This window comes from Gobius niger, assembly GCF_951799975.1.
Source record: "Gobius niger genome assembly, chromosome: 13".
In the NCBI taxonomy this organism is placed as follows: Eukaryota; Metazoa; Chordata; class Actinopteri; order Gobiiformes; family Gobiidae; genus Gobius; species Gobius niger.
The window spans coordinates 15,201,726-15,222,382 of NC_136864.1; the positions used below are offsets into that span (position 1 = coordinate 15,201,726).

The 20,657-nt window shown below is 41.4% G+C and overlaps 1 protein-coding gene across 1 annotated transcript in view; it reads right to left on the bottom strand.

The window, feature by feature from the left end:
• Positions 1–11,614, bottom strand: part of zswim5 (zinc finger, SWIM-type containing 5) — a 47,210-nt gene extending 35,596 nt beyond the window's left edge. The window contains exon 1 of the mRNA XM_079568833.1: positions 11,027–11,614. Coding sequence (XP_079424959.1) covers positions 11,027–11,552 — 526 coding nt within the window. The 5' untranslated portion in view covers positions 11,553–11,614. The remainder of the gene's footprint in view (positions 1–11,026) is intronic.
• Positions 11,615–20,657: the final 9,043 nt, after the last annotated feature.

The window sequence follows — 20,657 nt, forward strand, 5'->3', positions numbered from 1 at the left end:
TTTAATTTTCAAGGTTGAAATGGTGGAAAAACCCTTTCTAAAAAGCACTTTCTTTCTGTCAAAATTTGTCTGTGCACAACTGAAAGGTAACCAATTTAAACTTCAAAGATTGGGGGGGAAACTCAAATTGGATTGTCAACGAATTTAGATGAATGTTAGTGGTTATCCCTGTTAAAATCTTGAAATGTAAAAGTCCATGGAAGTATTCAGTGTGTATAGTTTACTCTTCAGCGCACCCTATGTTTTCAGGTCAAAATAAAATCTACAATATTGAGAAAAATCTTGCTTTCAGGGATTTCCATTGGTTGGCTTGGTATCATCCGAAGTTTAAACACTGTATGCCAATACGCAAAGGTTCAACATGCTATTACTGATACATACACATTTACAATTTGTGTTTTTGAGAAGAAATTTGAAAATGCAAGATGAAACTGAAATTTGGATAACCACAATAAAAAGGCATATCATATCATAAAGTATACCGTGCTTTCCGGACTACAAGTGGCTCCAGAGTATAAGTCGCACCAGCCAAAAAGTGCTTAAAAGAAAAAAAGATATACAAGTCGCTCTGGAATATAAGTTGTATGAGCCACCCTGGTGCACCGTTGACAAGCCTCTCCCGGCAGCACGTTGTTCAAGCACCCATTTGCGAACTCGTTCCTCTGGCTGTGGCTGCGATTCGCTTTTTTGTTTTCTTCATTGCCGTAAGAGAAACCTCCACTTTTCGCCAGTCCCTCACAAGTTTCTCGCTCACTCAAAACCTTCTTTCTGCTGCTTTATTACAGTTTTCTGCTGCATATTTCACTACTTGCAGCTTGGGGGGGCATTTCAGTTCAGAGTAGCAGAAGAGTTCCCTCTAGCACCTGTTAGTGTGAAAATAACGTAATGTGAAATTATATATTTTGATATATAAGTCGCACCTGAGTATAAGAAGGACCCCCAGCCAAACTATGAAAAGGTGCGACTTATAGTGCGTAAAATGCGGTATTTAATTTTATGATTGTATTATTTTATATTGTGGCCAAAATGACTGAAACCTTCATGTCAACATTTTTGTTGACATGACTTTGTTTGGGTGCGAGGCTGTTTGTGGTATATGGGGGGGGGGGATGTGTGTGCCGGGCTAAAGTCAGGCCAATGTGAGTGACCCACATGTTAACGCACAGAGCCACATTTGTGTGTCTGAGGGCTGAGGGGTCCTGACCGCACTCATTCTCACGCCTGCTGACCACATTAATCACGTTGCATATTGCAGTGCTTGTGTGTGTGGGTGCACTTGACTGCTCCTATCAATTCATTCCTCCGTCTGCTCCTGCCCCTATCTCGGGGCATCCCCCATCCCCCCACCCCACCCCACCTCACCTCTCTCCCTCTCTCTCTGCCCCTCTCCCTCCCTCTCTCTCTCTCTCTCTCTCTGCCTCCTCTCCTGCGCTCTCCCCCTGGTGTGTGATGGACTGCTGGGAGCCTAATGAGAGCCCTCCTGCCCTTTTGGCTCTTTTTGGTGATTGCGGAGTGTGTGTGAGTGTGTGTGTATATGAATGGGGGGATGGTCGAAGCTGAGGTGACAGGTTGGTTATATCTCTACATTTCAAGCCCTTGTCTTCACACCTCCTTCCCATCTCACACCCAGGATATGCCCCTGCTCTTCACGGCAGACTCCTGCAGCCATCTTGACATTCATTTGTTGAGGTGGATCCAGCGTAATGGGCTTCGGGCAGGTCTGAGACTGGTGAAACCTCACAAAACCTAGCCATGAGCAGGTAGGCGGAAAAATGTCCTGAAATAATGGGAAGTTGTCTACATATAAATATATGTGGGGGGGGGGGAATCCTAAAATGTGATTTATGACCATTTATAAAGTGGGCGACTGGAAATGACCTTTATGGAGTGAGTTTGCTGTTTGGCGACAGCAAATAGAAATAATTATGTTTATGCTTAGCTTATTTATGGGACAGAGCTGATTTAATAACATGTTGCTTGTGAGTCCAGCACATAAATTTGCCAGAGACAGCCATGCAGGTTAATTCTGTAGTCTCATTGCTCGGCTGCTGGTAATGAGCAGCACATAACAGGCACAAAACAACCAGAGCATTCACATGAAGTAAAGACACTGGGAGTCAGTGAATGCACAACATTGGAAAATTGCCACATAAGGCAAGGCAAGGCAACTTTATTTATACCGCGCATTTTGTACACAAGGCAACTCAGTGCGCCTCATAAACTGGCTTTAGGTTGCTTAAAGTCCTCTGATTAGTTGAAGACAGAGCCAATGATCCTCTAACCCAACATCTGATATTAATCAATTCATTCATTCAAAGATGCAACAGTGAAAAGAGAAGAATAAAACAAAAGAAATTACACAATTCTTCAAAGTTTTGTCTGTCACAACAATATTGCACACGTGCGCACTTGGTTTGCCAACAACAAAAAGTTACCCTATATCATTTCCGTCATATTTAATAAGCTGTTATTTTCATTTTATCCTTCGGGGTGACAAAGCAATGCTAGAGATTCATGCCGAATGACTCAAATCCACCCGCCATACAGGAGGCCACGGCCAATTTGCTAATGCACACTGACAATGTGAATAACCATAATTGGGTACTGGGTCTCTAAGTGATATAATTATTCATAGTTTAGGAGCTAAGTGCTTCCTTTAGACTCTTATCTTTACAATTGGGGTAAAGGGAGTGACGGCGATAAAAGCGCAAAGCGGCGAGCGTGAAAAGTAAAACGAAGTGACCAGATAAAACCGTGCAATGACTTGGGTTCAAATCACTTGTCGGGGTCATTAGTGCTTAAGAATAACTAGAAAATGTCCAAAGCATGTGCTGAGTGAGTGTGACGCCGGTAAGATCAAAGCCAAAGCAAATGTATGGAAATAGTCTCAAATCCGGCTTTAATGGGTACCTTGCACACAATAGTCTCCTATGGGCCGGCGGTAATAGCACAATTGAGGAAGTGCACACTGACTGCAATACACAAGCGCCAGTGTGTATTCAAAAAAGCATTGTGGAGTCCGCCCGATATCTGTGATCTGCAACTGTCCACTTCCAGCAGAGAAGGGGGGCACAATCAAGAGCCAAATTTACTGCATTCAAAAGAGAGCTCTATACATACATCTGCTCGCAGCTTTGTAGGGGCATAGCACAAAGCACAGCATGAGGGGAAATGATAGAGGTGAATATCAGGCAAGAGATGCAAACATTTACTGGTGTAACAGGCCATGGTCAATTTAAACTGTAGCGATCATTCCAGATTGATATCAGTGCTAATGTTATTGGCACTGTAATATCATTCAGACTCTCACCAGGTTAGTAAATCACATTTCTAAAGGAAAAGATAGGATAGGATGTTGTCACTTTTATAGTTTATTACTGTTTACCTGGAGTTAGTAAGACTCTATGGGTTCCTACACTGTAGTCTAGACCTCTACAAACGTACAGAAGAGAGTATCTGTCTATATCCAATATTTACCGATACCAATAGACTTTCTTAAAAGCGTCATTCTTTGAGTGGAAAATGTATTTGACTCTTCTCCATTGTAAGATCAATAAAGTCATATTTTATTGTCATGTTACAGATCAATTGTCAATTATATCTATTGATAAACTCTAGGATAAACATTTAACAAGGATGACTTTTCTACACTCAATATACTTGAGTTTTCGCTAGCATTAGCATGCTCCCGCTAGCTTTAGCATGCTATTGCTAACCGCAGAATTTTGCGCAGCGATCAAAAATACATTTGTGAAGGTTAAAACTAACTGATTGAATTCTCCAGGATCTTAGCTTTACAATATTATAAAGCATATTCACTTAGATTTAGGTGGTAATAGTTGTGTTTTTAAGGCATTGAGAGCCAAAACTGGTATCGGTTCAGTATCGGATATTTGTAGCCGATACCTGATGTCGTATTTTTTCCCGTATCGGCTCCAATATCCAATACCAGTATCGGATCGGTGCATCCCTACAAACGTAATCTGAAATCTTGTATTAGTTTAGCAGTTCATATTCCTAGCTCTGCACTGTGAACTCAATCTTCCTTTTAAAACATAATAAATTCACAAATAAAATCAAAATCTCAATACAGAAAATACAATTTGAAAATGTGTCCGTGCAGTCCTATTCTACGGGAAAGCGCTCTTTGTACAATCTCTTGATATGACTAATCTTAAACATCTGCAATAGGAGTTTTCTGTTAAACTGCAACGAGACAAAGACAAGGGGGAGTGTGCAAAGCAGAACATTCATGTCAAAGCTAATTAAATGCTTCTAAGTTGAATGTTTGGGGAAATGTGCTCATTCTCTTTTATGCCAAAAGTCAGAAGAGGAGATCAATGCTACGCTAAATGAAGCTAGAAGCTGCAGGCAATTAGCTTAGCCTAAAGAGAGTCTGTCTGAGCGCTGGGACATCTCCACCCACGGTCTTCTACTAAGTCCGAGCAACAATATCATCATCGTTTGGTTCAAGAACAATTCTCATCATACTCTATAAAGGGTTCCCAAACCGCCTCTAGCTGATGAAAAAAAAAAGAGACACGTTCAGAGGCGCACCTTGACAAATGAATTGCTCGAATGAGTTCAATCCAACCATCAAGTAATCAATTTTGCGTTGCGGAAGAGGGCTTTTTTCCCTCGCAGGTTTTAAGGAGAAAATGGGGTTAGACTTTGCAAAATGAATGCATGTTTCAATGTAGATTTTATTTAGTGAAAACATAATGCATGATGATGAATGTAGGGGTCTGAAGCAGGCAGCTTACTTTCGCGAAAGCATGTCAGTTACAGAGGTGATGAAACAAGTTTAAACTAAGAATGAGACAGACGATTTCATCATCCAAATATTTCTCAATGGAATTTTCACTTATGCTGCCTCATAAAAATTAAATTACGCTGAGTTTTTTTTTTACACAGTAATACACGCAAGAGATTGACACAAAAATAATGCACTTTTGAGGGATTTTTTCTTTTTTGGAACAATGCTACCTACCTGCTACCCACACTCCCCCCCATCAGCCTGGGTTTCCCCACTGTTCAACGCCACAGGCACTGCTTTTATTTAAAATGCAAACATGTCACTTAATCCCCCCTGGGTTGAGTTATTAGATTATATTGCATAGAGAAAGAGAGTTTGGAGAGTGAGAGCAGGAAGGCAAACTACACAACCAAGCTAAAAGGTGAATTTGTGTGCATTTTGCATTACAAATAGACATTCTCCCTAACATTTGTTTGGCAATTGCCGTCAAACGAGTAGCCTCTTTAAAGTCCAGCTTTACACCTATACGCCATTTTGGGGAGAAAAATGTCCAATGACCATATGTTGCACCACAATAAAGAAAAAAAAAAAACAGGTGCGGACGTATGCAATAACTGACAAAAATAGGATAACGGCAAGATAAGCCACACACACACACAAGGCCACCGTTATTATACTAGCTGTACACCTATGCCTGAGGCTGAAAATGGAGAGAAACAAACAGGATGAAGGCTATAAAATGGAAGTGTAATGATGCATCCATATCCTTCTAACGCCATTTGTAAAGGGGGGCATGTTGTTTATGGGCCCGGTGCTAATGCTAAGAGAGTAGCATATTCCTCTTGCTGTGTTGGTGGAAACAATGCAACAACCACAACACCGTAGACCACACAGCAGGCAATGTAAGAGATAAAATTCAGTCATTGTGATTTTTAAGCAATGGCTGACCTTCTCCAGCAAAACATTGTCTGTGTAAGGTCACCTCAAAGGGAAAATGGATTAGGACTTGCCAGTTGGTTCTCCTTTGTGTCTGAAATGTACAGATGTTCCCCTCCACCATCAGCTGCAGTGAGCCTTCAAACAAGCCCTTCTGATTAATATATTTATATAATCAGCCTCTCATATACATGTGTACAGGTGTTGCCTGCTTTGATGAATACAACAACAGAGCTACCCTAGTGTCCTCATCCCTCACAAGAGAGCCAAGAGTGTAAGCTTGATTTGTTTTACCAATTTCCTTGTCAACCAAAGAGGTTGCACTGATTGGGTGTTTACCAAATATTATTTTTACCAAAATTGTCAAATTAGGCAAGTTGGATAGAAAATGTAAATTCAGGCTGATTGACATTAGAGACCTACCGATATATATCAGCCTGTCTAGCGCTGAAAAAGGCCGATATTTCCGGGACCGAAAATGATAGTTTGCCGTTTTTTGCATTGGAAAGTGCCATGTCAGGGCTTTAAAACGAGTCCTCCCACAACTCTCTAGGCCTAAGGGGAGGTGAGAAACATCGCAATAGGCGCATTGAGTTGCCTTGTGTACGAAATTGACTTTGTTAAACACGAGTTTCACCAAACCTCCAATATGAACATGCTGCATGTCATTTTGACGTGCAGAAGCTGGAGAATTCAATATGATTGGATCACCTAAAGTAATAAAATAAAATTGGCCAGTGCTGGAGCAGCCAAGTATTTGTTTTTCGGTCCAAAATATCACTCCAAAATTTCGGTCAAAAAAAATCGACGAGCATTGGTCTTAGAAAAACCCAAAAGTAGTTTATATGCATTAAGTTTATCAAATCTACTTTTCCTTTCTCCATTACAGTTAGTTTCAGCAAGTGAGCAGCATGGGAGAGTTTATGTGCCAATGTAAAAAGCTATAGTATCTGTATTGGATCAGTATCACAACACTAGTCCTTATATATTGGTAATGTCCCATACATGTTTCAAGTGTCTCACTTGAATGTACGGAAAACAGGAATAGTAAGCCTGTGGTCTATTAGTCATGGCTGCCGAGAAGCATGAGCCAACCAACATCCTCAAGAGTCTTGGAAACAGCGCTCAAGAGGTGTCGCCGACAACTGTCTGGCCTCCTTCACTCCTCAGAGGACCCAAAACAACAGCTGCCCCCCTACTCACTCCCTAGTCCCGCTGAAGCACTTCCTCAACCAGGACTAGCATTCATTTTACAGCAGAGAATAAGGCCCTGGGAGAAAGAAATCTATACAAGATCCTACAGACTGAATATGATTAGAGACAGAGTCATCTTGTACTGATGCAAGTTACAGAAACAGAGACGTGTGAAATGCATTAAAGAACATGAAAGCAAAATGTGGTGCGGAAAATAAGAAAAAAAGAAGTTGAGGTGCACATAAAAAGACAGGGGAGAGAGATGGACAGGAAGATGAAAAGTGAGACGCTCCATCAGTCTTTCAGTCCTGGGACCAGAGTGTGTGAGGGAAGATGAGGCAAGATGAGCTCACAGTCTACTCCTGTTGAGAAACTATCGAGTGGTTCTACACCATACAGAGCCATCCTTTTCATGACAAGGAACATATTTACATTAATGCATTAGTAATTATAAAAAAAAACAATGATAGAATAAAACTACAAGGAACCTTGTGGGCCTAATGTAACACAAAAATGGCCCTTCTCCTTTACAAATCACTTAGCAAGCTTTACCACACAATCAGTAGGTTCACACAGATTTGAAAAGCTCAAAGACAAACAACGACGCATAAATGAGCTTCAAGGTGCGTTAGCAAACAAACCAACCGTGACTGACAAAAGCAAAAGTAGTGTAACAAGTTACAGACAAAGTTTTAGACGCAAAGAGCCACGGAGAACAGTGAACAGTGGTGTGTGAGCTAATTTTCTCGTTACTGATCCAGGCTGAATTATATGTATTCCCTGTTCAGGCATGTAAAAAGTGGTCAGTCACAAGACTCACTGAATAGTCTGCTAGCAATTAGAATATAACTACAGCAAAGCATTTTATTGGTTAGTAAAAGAAAGGCTCCAATGTAAAACTAACAGTAATTGGTCCCCTTAACATAGTTTTATCTTGAATAGTAGAACAACAAGGCATTCTTATGCTAGCTTTAATCCTGTTCAACTTCGCTGCCGCTGTGCACAAGTCACCACCGCCTGCATAAGGCGTCAGGGACTCTTTACAGCTTTATGTAATGTTACAGGGACATCACACACACACACACACACACATACACACACGCACACACACACACACACACACACACAACTAAAACCCTACTGCCCCCCCCTTTCTGTGAACAAGAGGTTTTTCTACAGCTGGGTAACAAAGCATGACCCAATAATCCTAAAGCCTGACTCAAAGCTAAAGGAACCCCTTCCCTCAGCCTCGACTTCTATCCTTTTCTCCCGCTCTCTGAGGACTTTATAAGGCATGTGCAAAGGAGGGGGGTTAACCAACACAAATACGCTTAGCTGTGATTATTCCAATTATGAGTTGGAGCCAGGAGAAAATTATTATCAGCAGTGAAGGTTTTGGGGTCACAGGCAAGACAATGACTGACATTCTGTTACCTCGGGGGACATCCTGTAAATTAAAGTCCCGACTGTGTAAGCTTTCATATAAATCAGCATGGCGACCAAACAAAACTAGGCTCTTTGCTTCTATGCCCTCTTTATTTCAGGTTTGCTTCTAGTTGAGTACAATGTACAAACTTTTTTAATGAACTTGGCTATAACCTGTTTTTGTAATATTATGCAGGGCCTTATGGCTTTGGTTATTGTTTTGTTTCCCCCATCCTCACGTGTAGCAGTTGATCATCTCCCACTCTTCAACTCTCTGTGACCTGGACACCAAATAGTATTGTCTGATCCGAAGCAGACAAATTTAAAGCACCTGATAATAATTACCTAAGAGAAAAACATAACCACAGAATTCTTACTAAAGTTGGATACTCAGAATAGTAATAGTGAGAATCAAAATCAACAGAAAAAAGGACACAAGTTACAAGTAAATTGTCTTATTAATCCAAACAGATGATGAAACCCAATGAATAACTCATGACAGCCCACAACTGTATTTAAAAGGCGCCCAACCCTAGGACACATAATAACGTAAACAATTTGCTACATCAACAATATCTTAAGAATGCATTGTGGAGTAACACTATTGAGATGCCATGCTTGAAACCATGCATCACCAGCATGCATGTGTCAGCATGCAGCCTTGTCCTCCCAGCCAGGTCCTATTACAAGCAACATGGGCCATCTCGCTTCACTAAAAAACTAGTAGAGCCGCTCTGTTAAGTGGCGATTATATTATGTCATGTCAGGCCAGTGCAAACTTAAGACTGTGGTTTACATGTCTGCAACGCGATCCTTTGTGCATTGTGGAAGTATAGAGCTGCACAAACGCGAAAAAGCCAATTGTTCTTTATGTTAAGTCAGGGAGCAACTGGTTCTCAGAGTTTTGGAGAAGTGAAGAACAAACAGAAATCTTATCTTCACACTGCTGTTCAGCTCATGTCGTGTTTTGTTGACAGAAAGACAAAACCTTTTGGGCGCCTGGTATGGCCGACCTTGGGAGGGGGGAGGGGGGGCAGGTAAGACTTGAATGTTTACTTTAGGCTGGTGTGCAAGTTTATATCAGACTTTAACAGTGTTACAAAAAGTTGTTGACGTAATGCACTAACACTAATGCAATTAATGATTAATTACTATGATTTATGATTATACGTGTGAACGCCATGTTCTTCAACCTAAATATTATCATGAACATCAAATTTGAGCTTAGTCTTTCCTCCTGCATTGTTATGAATTACTTTAGCATCCTTTCATTTACGTCTTTATTGAGTGGAGCGTTTTGCAGCCGCCATTCACAGTGAACTCCTAATCCTGTCAAGTTTAGACGGACAGAAATCCGGTTCAACAAACTTAGAAGTTGCAGTTGCAGAGAGAGCACTTGGGGAAAACTTATCCATCTTTCCTCCCATTGCATTCAGTAGTGCGGCTGGAGTCAATGGGCAGTCATAGGATGCAATTAGATCCAGCAGTCCCACTGAAAAGGCAACAGCCACCAGTTTTCTCCTATTCCCCAGATACCTTGGAGCAACGTGAAACCCCCTAGACAAGCTCCAGTGGTTCTCGCTACCATCTGGCCCCAGCAAGAAAAATCCTCGCGGTGATGCCATAAAGGGCTGCTTTTTGCCTAACCATTGGCTCCGTCTCATCAATTTTCCCTGGTGCCTGCGCTCGTTCTGTGGCCGTGGGTGCGAGGCTAATGAGAGTGTGTGAGTGGAGGAGATGGTGAGCTCTGCGGAATGGCCCTTTGTTTGGAAACAGCCCCTTCTCTGCAGCGCTGGAAATGCGAGACGCGTATCGATCATTTCAACTGGAAAGCCTTTTGTGTGGCTACGCAATGCGAGGCGTCCAACCAGACGAAAACTTGCGCGATAAATTCACGATTTTGCAGAGGAAAAGGGATAAACTTCAAAAGACACAAGCGCAACCTAAACAAGCATAAGCGCGTAGTGCGTTTCCCACCCTGGTGGCGACTACGCTCTTTGTCCGGTCCGACCAGTATAGCAAATAAACAAAAAGCAATGGACGGATTTTGAGGATTAACGTTGGATTAATCATAGTAAGAGACCCAATAACCGCCTTTGTTCCTCGCCTAAGCCACGCTCAACTGATGCTGAGTTGAGAAAAACGACTTTTCCAACAGGGACCGCGCACAAACACAAATAATGCCCCGACGCTTCATCGCAGGGTATTGTATCCGCGTCTGTCAGCCTGCCTCCTCCGCGCCTCCCCCTTCTCCTCTCTCAAGAGTTCAGACCGCGCACAGCTCATCCCGGTGAGCAAAACTCCCCAAAATACCTCATTCCGGTTCAGAGCTCCTTCACCGAGGCTCACGGGTCTGTGGTGAACCCGAGCAAAAGGCACTAGGCAGAAACGAAGTCACAATAGAAGCCCTTTAATATTTAAACAGCAGCTGGTCGACCGCAATAGTGAAGCATATCTTCGCTTCCCTCTTTTTGCAAAGAGGTTAATAGGCGAAAATAACCACAAAACGTTCCAGTGTGAAGTGGGTTCACTGTAAGGCACAAAAAGTGGTGTGTTGCATGTCAGTGTCGCGAAGGCAGACGCTTCGCATACTTTCCACGGCGGCAGGAAAACTTCCATCAATCATCTCCAGTAAAGGTCCAGCGACAGAGACTCAACATTCCGCGGTGTTCAAAGCCCAAAACCCACTCTTCAAACACAACTTATCGCACTTACCGACTTGTAAAACGTTTTCCACACAGCCTGTCTCAAGTAGCCTGATACCACGGCGGAAAGGCAGTCCGTCTCCGGTTCCCACCGCCCCGGCTGTCCCCGTGGAGGCAGTCGTACCGGGGGTAGATCCTCCGCCAGCTCCCGGGGCTGTCGCCGCTGAAGCCGTATTCCCAGTTCCACTCGGAGTCGCCGAAGTGCCCTCTTCCCCGGCGACTCGGCACTGAAACGAAGAGTACATGCATATCTCCTTCTCGTTCCGAGGAAAAGACCAGTAGACTATGCGGCGCTGAACGGGCTCCGGGATCCGTTCAAAGCGCTCCTCCACTCTCTCAAAGGCCCACTTCTCCGCTACTGCTTTCGCAGCGCAGTCCAGGAGAGACTCCGGAGAGCGATACCTGGAGCTCGGTGAGCCGCTGCCGTGGCCCGGCCCTGGCCCGGGACCCCGCGGAGCCGGGCGCAGACAGGGTCGCTTGTTGGCCGGCGGCGAGGATAGGAGGGGATGAGGCTGTTCTCGGCGTCCTTCCGCCATGGCGAGCTGTTCAACACTAACGAGCGGTGCGCTTTTCGGACCAGCAGCCGGAAGCAGACGCACACACAAACACGCACTCATGCACATGCACAGACACCCCCGCCAGCTTCACCACACTCCAGTCCTCAGCATCACACATCCGGACAGGCCCTTCAAAAGAGTAGCACATAAAATAACCTCGAAAAACACAACTTACTAAAACATAACTAACTTTATAAACGATTACAATTAAGGTGGATCAATATATTCAATACCTAGATCAAGCCACATTAAAACAGAGATGATTGTTTTTGTTTGATCCACCACGGTCTAAAATGTTGTTTGCTGGTTGTTAGCTGATTATTATGGGTGCATACATGTGTGAGAGTTTATAAGGACCATTTTTATATTATAGGAGTCAGCTCTTATCTTCAATGTGGTTCTCCTTCTCCTTGAGCTTCTTATAGCCACTGGGTTTAGGACTTTCCTTTTCAGAAAAGGAGGGTCTTGTTTCACTGTTGACTGATGCTTTTATATAATATGTTTTTTGTTTTTTTTTACTGTTTGATGTCTGCGACGTCATTGCTGGTTTCTAAACTGGTTCTGTTTGTAGATATTTCAGTATTTGCAGCCATGTGAGGCAAAGCTGTTGTGTCAAGATTTCCCTTTTTTCTCTCTCTCTCTCTCTCTCTCTTTTTTTTGATCGCTGTTTACTTTTGTCACATGAAAACACTCCAAAACAAACCAAATCATGTTAATTGCCTTCTTGTGCACGTTTCTTATCTACGTCTCTTATTTTCTTAGTGAAGTGCCTGCACTTCCTGTGTGTTACCGCTAACTTTGTGGCCCGTGGAGACATGGGGAGAGAGAGAGAGCAGAGAAGGATGTGCGCTCTGATTGATGGCTGCAGGAGGATGTTGCACGTCACAGAGCCTCACAATAACAAAACACTCCTCTCTCTCCCTCATCAGCATGGCATGTGAGCTGTACAATCACCCAAACACTCAAAGACTCAATCAAAGACCAGAACACATATTTAAAATATATACTGCAACTGGTCTGACACAGTAATAAACACCCCCAAAAAGTCTGAATTCATATTATATTGTGCAACAGCAATACATCAGCATTTGCCTAAATTAAGCCTGCCTTGAAATGCGAGTCAGGATCTGTGCACTTCAAAGCGATGAAAAAAACAACACTGTCCTGCAGATTGCCTTTGAAACAACAAAGTCTCCCTCACTTGCGCATTTTACATAGGAGCTGATAATGATCCCTGCTTTGCCTAATACATAACAATGCACTAGTGTTCTGCCAATTTAATTTGCACCATTATGTGCCCTATACATATCAATTACCACAGAGGGGCAAATAAACATCTTTTCAAGCAACCACCACACCACCTGTTTTTGCACCACCCCCCCAAGGACAACTGAAATGTTAAATGTTTCTATATGTACCTTTTTGTAGCGGTTAGAGTGCTAGTACCCAGACTAATTCAACTGGGCTGAGTTTTTGTGTGTTTGCTGGAAGTGTTTTGCATGATGACATATTGGTGTAAATGAGATTGCTCACTTGTGACAGACGGCCAAACTGCAGTGGACCCTACACGACCAGACATGTTGTGTTGGTCTGTTTTTGGACTTAATCCCTCTCTGTTCTACGACACCAATCTACTACAATAAATCACACAAAGTTGCACTATACCTGTTTTGTCCCATTTTCAAATTAGGTAGTTGAGTTGAGTTTAAACTGTAACTGTCAATACCTCTTGCACTTCCTGATTGTTCACAGTAATTAAATGTATGCAGATTTCAGCCGTGAGCTTTGTCCAGTGGCAAAGGGAATCAGGGCAGACCACCATAGAAATAAATACTGATGAATGGTCTCTGTTACATCCAGGTCCATACAATAGATGAAATGTACTGTAGACGTTAATATTGTGTGTGGTATATTTCTATTTCACAAATTGTAGCAAAATAGAGCTATTGAGGCATAAATAATTTACTCTACTGCCACAAGAAGATAAACTGGGAACCCCAGCTTTAGCAAGGCATATAAAGACTGCTAATATTGATGACATCCAAAGAAATATGGTGCTGATAATGAATTTTCTTTCTGTCTATGAATAGCAACTGCACAATTGCACAGCAGTGAGATGTGAGCACTCAATACATACTGGTTACAATTCACAGCTCAATGCCACTGTCCTGCTGCTTGTTTGTACATTTAGACAATGTACCAACAAGCTGCAACATCAGAGATGAGTCCAAATAATGAGGATGTTCATTGAAGTTTTAGTGGGCAGAGATGGAAAAGTGCTGAAATTATGTAAAAATGCATGTACTGCTATTTGATTAAAAAAAAATAATAATAAAATACGTATTGATACTTGACTTAAAAGAGCCACACCACACCCCAGTAAAGGGTCCCTGAGTTTCCTTCTAAAATTCGTTTTTTAGCTGGTTGCTACCATCTGCGCTACCACTAATGTAAAGGTCAGGCCAAATTATACAAAATGAAAAATACAAGAGTGTGGAAAGTAACACGTATATATTTCTTAGGTTCCTTGAAGTGGCATTATTTAGGTCTTTACTCACGTGAAGACTTGTACAACAAAGTTCTCAAAGGATTCCTCTAATTTCAAACAGAAACATTTTTTTCATGACCGTATCGGGCCAGCTGCAGATTGTACATTCAGACATCAATTGTCGCTCCAGTTTGGTATAAAGCCGCAAAATGACAAATAAAAGCCTCACAAATGGACGTCAGTGGTGAAATTAAGCAGGCAATCTCCTTTTTGAAGTTGACTCTTTGGACACATTGGAGAGATATTAGTTTCAGAGACAATATCCTGATGTGTCTCCCTTTTAGACTGCTTTTTGGCAAGCAATTATATCGAACAATAGGCCCAAAGCCAATGGAGGATGCAACCCGTTACCATGGTAATGATTATGATAGATTTGTGGATAGACAGAGCAGGTAATTGGAAAAAGATTGATGGGTGACAGGGCGAGAAAATGGGAGGAGAGAGAGAAAGGGAGGGATGAATTACCTGAGTAGTATTGGGAGGGAGGAGAGAGGGGCCTATTACAGCCAATCTTTCAGGATTTACAATTATATAATGATGCATCCACACTTTCATCCAGTCAATAGGCAATCTTTCTTACTAGCTCTCCCTTTTCACTCATCCAATCCGTGCTATTAGCCCCTCACTTCCACGTTTTCTGTTTTTCAGTCTGTCTCCTAATATAAGCCGTTGTGAATAACTCCTCTCTTTATTGCAGAGAGAGGGAAGTAGGAAAGTCATTGTGGTATAGTGCAAACTATTTTTCATTGTAATATTAAACAGGTCAAAGACCAGGTTGAATTTTGTTTTCTTTTTTTTTCTTTCCGAAATCTAAACTTCTTGTTGCTTCATAAGTTTGCATAATAATCCAAAAAGGAAGTCATAGGAAAGGTCAAGGTATAGCCCACATGTCCCCAGATGTGACAGTATGAATGTTTTAGCAGAATTGTTCTCCGCCCGTCCACTGGGTGCGGTGTTATTGGTGGTTTTGCTACCAAAGTTGCTATCTAACAAATTTTGCTTTGAGCGTCTTTTCAATGATATTCCACCTGGAATCATTGGTAGGTACCATACAGCCTACAGACATTCTACGTGGAAACGTAGCCACGTGCACTTCTAAGCCCCATTTGGTCGCTGAACGTGAACCAGTATGGTATAGCATTTCCATAGCTAACGGACCGCAGTCATTGTGGACGGTGTTCCCTGGACGAACATGTTGGATTACTGAAGGGATAGCAAAACCGTGAAGAACAATGTGGTGCTAGCAGTGGCTGAATGCTATTATGGGCTAAATCAACTCAATATAATATAATATAATGTATATGTTGTTGAAAAATTGAATCTTGTATTACTTGTCTGTTTTAGTGAGGGCTGTCCTGCAATCAGAGGCCTGTAGTCTGTTCACGTCACATTAGTTCAGTTCAGCACGCTATGACCCTGGGCTGACCACAGTCCCTAAACTTGTACCTGGTAAAGCCGGATTAGTCCTGAACTGGGGACGCTCGTCTAATGCCGGGGTTCCACATTGCACGCTTCTATTCAGTACAGCTCAGTCGAAGTACTCAACTTCTCATGTATCTTCTCTACTCAGCACACTTGAGGGTTTCCACTTAATAATGGGCCGCAGTAGTGGGCAGCGCTCCCATGGATGTGCACGCCAGAATACACTTTACTGAAGGAAAAACAGAACAACGAGGAAAGGTTTTGTAAGCCGCAAAGAGAACAATGTGGACAAATAATGATTGACAAATGAATAATTGGTCTGGTTTATGGAATTATACCAAGGCAAATACAAGAAAGAAGCAGCTATAAAACCATGAAGACTAGCTCGATGCCAGTTTATGCAAACACCACACTGTAAATTCCAACTCATTGCACTTAATTGGAATAAGTTGTAAACCCGATGCATAACTATTACTCCCAATATTAAGCCATGATTACTAGTAACGCTAGTATGATTAAGAGGGCTTTCACAGTGTTCATTACTAATGATACAAGTTCTGATTACTAGACATGTTAGTACTGGCAACTGGTAATTCCGAGTACTGATTACTTTTGTTCCTTAAATATGGCCTTAACCTGTACTACTATTCTTAGTAATGGTTACTGGAATATTCCTGTTCCCTTTATGGTTTATTGGTTATTCCCATTAATGAAGTTTTACAAATTTAGTACAAGATATAAATGTTGTAATAAAGCAAACAAAGTGTAGTTATAAAGTCAATTTATTTAACATTAACACAGTGTAAAACACTTACATTTTTTGGTGAAATTAATGATAGAACATCTCTATTTCTGCAGTTATAGTTCACATCAGTCCAAACAGCTGGATTAGTCTGTACTGAGCCGATGAAGACGAGGAGCTGAAGTGTCTCAGAAGGTTCCACAGACTCTGTACATGCAGCAGGTTCTGCAGACTCACAGCAGGAGGAAGGGCATCTTTGTAAATCACCGTCAAGGCTCACTCCTCTAAGTCTTCATCAGCGTGGTCAGATTTCTGTAAGACATAAAAACAATAAAAATACTTTAGTTGTGAGTCCCTATGGAAAGACCAAAACCTGCAGGTAAAATGTTGCTTTGTCTCATCCAAACATCTCAGCTCTGACTCTGTCTCACCTCTGTGTGTTCAGCTCCAGCCTCAGCAGATCCTTCAACAGCTGCTCTTCAGTCTGACACTGGACACACACAAACCATGCACAAATGTTATTTCACATCCAACTTATGGCCACTTTATCAGAATACAACGATGAGTGCCTTCTTACCTACTGCCTGGATGCTGAGATGGTCTCAGAGTTTTCACAGCAGTTCAGACTTCTGTAAAACAAAGAATTACAATCAGTAAGCTCAGTAAAAACAGGTAAAAAAAGACTATGGACTTCCTCAGAGTTTTATGACAATAAGGATCAACTATCATATAAAAAATCAGGATTGATATTTATGTATTTATATTATATTTGAGGTCTAAACACTTCTGTACTAATATTAAGTCCAAACCACAGGTAAATGTTTTTGACACAAACATTTGAGTCTCACCTCAGTGTGTTCAGCTCCGTCTCATCAGGTCTTTCCACAGCTGGACTCCTCAGTCTGACACTGGACACACAAACAATTTCAAAGATTATTTTACTAAATTACATGCTGTTTAAAACACTGATCAGTGCAGTCTTACCTTCAGCCTTGATGTAGAGTCAGTCTCTAAATCTTCACAGCTGTCACTGTCTGGGAATAAAAGAAAAACTTTAATCATAACCAGTAGTATTAGATGTTGTGGACAGGCTGAGTAAAAATGCACAAATGTCTGTGCTGCTGCTGCTGCACTTTTGCACAAGAACACATAGTAAATTACCCTTAAGTATCTATTTTCTGTCTTTAAAAGACACATTTAGAAAGACACAGCTTTACTACTTAAATTTGTATCACTAGTGTTAGACAGGCCACTGTGCGGTCACCAAATTAAATAATAAATGTGTTTTAAGGTAGAGCAAGAGCGTTATTGCATTTTTCAAATATAAAAAAATACTGAAAATAGTAACAATACATCAAACTCTCAGAGCAAACACAAATATATGCAAAGACACACTCACCTTATGTCGATTAATGAGAAATAAAACAGGAAAGGTCCTGTTTTCTGCTGTTTCTGCTGATGATACACTGAGGCTGGTCAACACTTTTCTTTTGAATTCAAAACAGTTCAGAGCAACCTGATTGGCTCTTTCTGTACATGTGACATATGACCTGAACCAATCACGGGCAGCATAGGTTACAGCTTAGTTTTGCCCGTTACGATTACTAGACAGTCAAGTTCCCGTTACAGGGGGGCAGTAGAGGACACTGGGGGGGTTAGTGAGAGTTACTAAAACCATGTACTGGATAAAGAGAAAAGCAAGTCAAGCCAATGTTAAGCCTATATTATTCAAAACTGGCAAATCCTAGTAAATGGAACAGAATCTGATAATGGATGCTTTAGATTGAGCGTGAGCACAACAGGACGACAAATAATCATTACTGGCATCATGTAAAGTTAGTCAGTACTTGTAAAACCCTGTTTTTGGAGCAGAAACATGTTGCTGTAAAACGGAAAAGCAATTAATCACAATTTTCTCTTGAAAATGTACTTCTTACATGGAATAGAGGGTAAATGCGGAAAATTTCAGGTCTTCTAGTAATTATAACACTTTATTTCATGTTGCGACCTTAGTTGGAATTTACAGTGCAGCTAAAGTTGTTTGGTAATTATGTTTATATTTTGACTTTGAAATTCAGTCCTGGTTTAGTGTTGGAATATAGAAAACTAAGCATTTTCTAGGGTGTGACCACGTGTAGAAAATAATATCCCCTTTTGCTCCTGTAGACACTCATGTACAATACCATCCATCACGTCACGGAGGCAGCAGTCTGGCAGAAATACCCAGATTTGTCAATCCACATAGACCCCCTCCATTAGTTCTGAGGGGGACTCCAAGATGACATCAGGTCAGCTTGGGAAATAGTCCTACCAGTGTGTCCTGCGTCTTCCACGAGGCCTCCTCCCAATAGGACACTCCTGGTACACATCCCAAAGGAGGCGACCAGGGGGCATCTGAAACAGATGCTCCTTTCGACGTGAAGGAGCAGTGACTCTACTCCAAGCTCCTCCCATGTACAATACACTAAGCCAATATCCAGCACAGTTATTTGAGGAGCTCTTTCCTTGCCCTGACTCTTTATATGTCTCTATGCATTCTCGTACAATGTGACATTATTGTTGTGTGTCATTGTGTGTTTTGGCCTTGAGCTGCACACACTTTTGGTCGTAAAACCTGCTCCAACCAAAGCACTTTTGAAACACACACATCATCACCACAAAGAAGCCTGGCATCTACAATTTTCTTTTGTAGCACTTGTCACCAAGCACTTTAATCAAATGAATTTATCTTGCACTACTTCAAGCATATAAAAGCTACAAATTAGGAAAATTATGACAATAGATAGGTAATCTTTTGTATTCTTTTGTGCTATTGAACAGGTGACCTGATTTTTGGCTTATCCAAAGTATAGACGGTGCACAATTATGAAGGTTTGCAAAAATAGAATAAACACTAATTTGATTTTTTGCGTTATTTGTGCTTGGAGACAATGAAAGGATAAATCAGTATGAAAAAGAAAAGTTTTAGGAATGATGTGATAGAGGCATGAACACAGTACGAAGGACATTGTGTTCCTCTTAGACTTATCTTTATGAAAGAAGATTCAATAAATACTATAATACGCAGGTGTTGTTGACGTCCAATTTCATCAAGGCTCTTCATTCACAGCTTTGGGTTTTGTGCAGCTCTATTGACTTCACCTTTGTTGGATTTCAAAAGGATATCCGACAATGGTCATTGTGAACTTTTACATGGTCAAAGTCCATACACAAAATATGACCATGAAAAATTAGGATTTCTGATATAAATGTCAGATAAAGCAGAGAAATATTACAACCTTTTTGTCTTGTCTTGTTTAGTCCTTCATTTCTACTCAAAGTATACCCCCCTAAACTATTTAAAAAATGATCTGCTAAACTCAGATTTATTGGTATTTAGTTGTGTATTGTCTCAAATTTTTTTTTAAAAAATCCTTTGTTTGCTCCAAAAAGTCCTATATCTTAAAATTCAGTTTGGAAAATACTTTGAAGGTAACTGTCCCACTGCCAAAGTGTATGTTTATTATAGTCTTCTGTGGAAAAATGTTGTCATAACATGGTAAATGTATGTAATTTTCTCAAATAATCCTAACTGAATGTTAGAAAATGTGTTTCTAAAGATACAGAAATGAGGTGTCTTTTAGGACTTTTTAGGTCAGAATAGTTCACACATGTGCTTTCTACTGGAATTAAAGCAACTTCATCATAGAATTTTGTCCACAACTTTATCTCTCCCCAAAACATTACATCTCATCCAGCATGATGGTCACATTCATATCCAAATACGTTGTTTCTGCTTTGGTGAAAGTTTATTCAAATTCAACAACGATGTAACGAGGTATGGCTAACAACCAAACCAGTGCCACAAAGTATGTTGCTTTCTTTGATGTTTCTTTAAACATCGGTGCTGCAAATCACATTTCAGAGTAAACCTGTTATTCCTGAAACCAGCCTTGCACAATCACTCTACAGCAGAGACGCACTTTCCCTTTTTCAGCTGATGAGTGAAGTGAGCATGGCCCCTGAAGTTTGAACATGCTCTGCTCTACAGTCTGTTTATGCATCTGCACTTGCATCATGTAGGAGGGGCTGTGTGCAATCAGCCAACCAGCTACTGCTAAAACACCAGTCTTGGATGCTCTCTACTTCCTGTCCAAATTGCACATAGTTCCAACTGATGAGACACTCTCCCTCTGCAGAGGTGGCATGGACCTTTTAGCAGCTACTTATGACCCTCCATCCCCTACAATATACGCCCTGACAAAGCCGCCTCCAGGCAACACGATCCCCTTCCTCCCCTCCTTATTCACAGGCTTGATTTCTTTTCATCAAGTCTGTCTCTTCTCCTTTTCTCCGCACACCTTTCTACTCAGCTGGATGCTCTTGTTGTTGT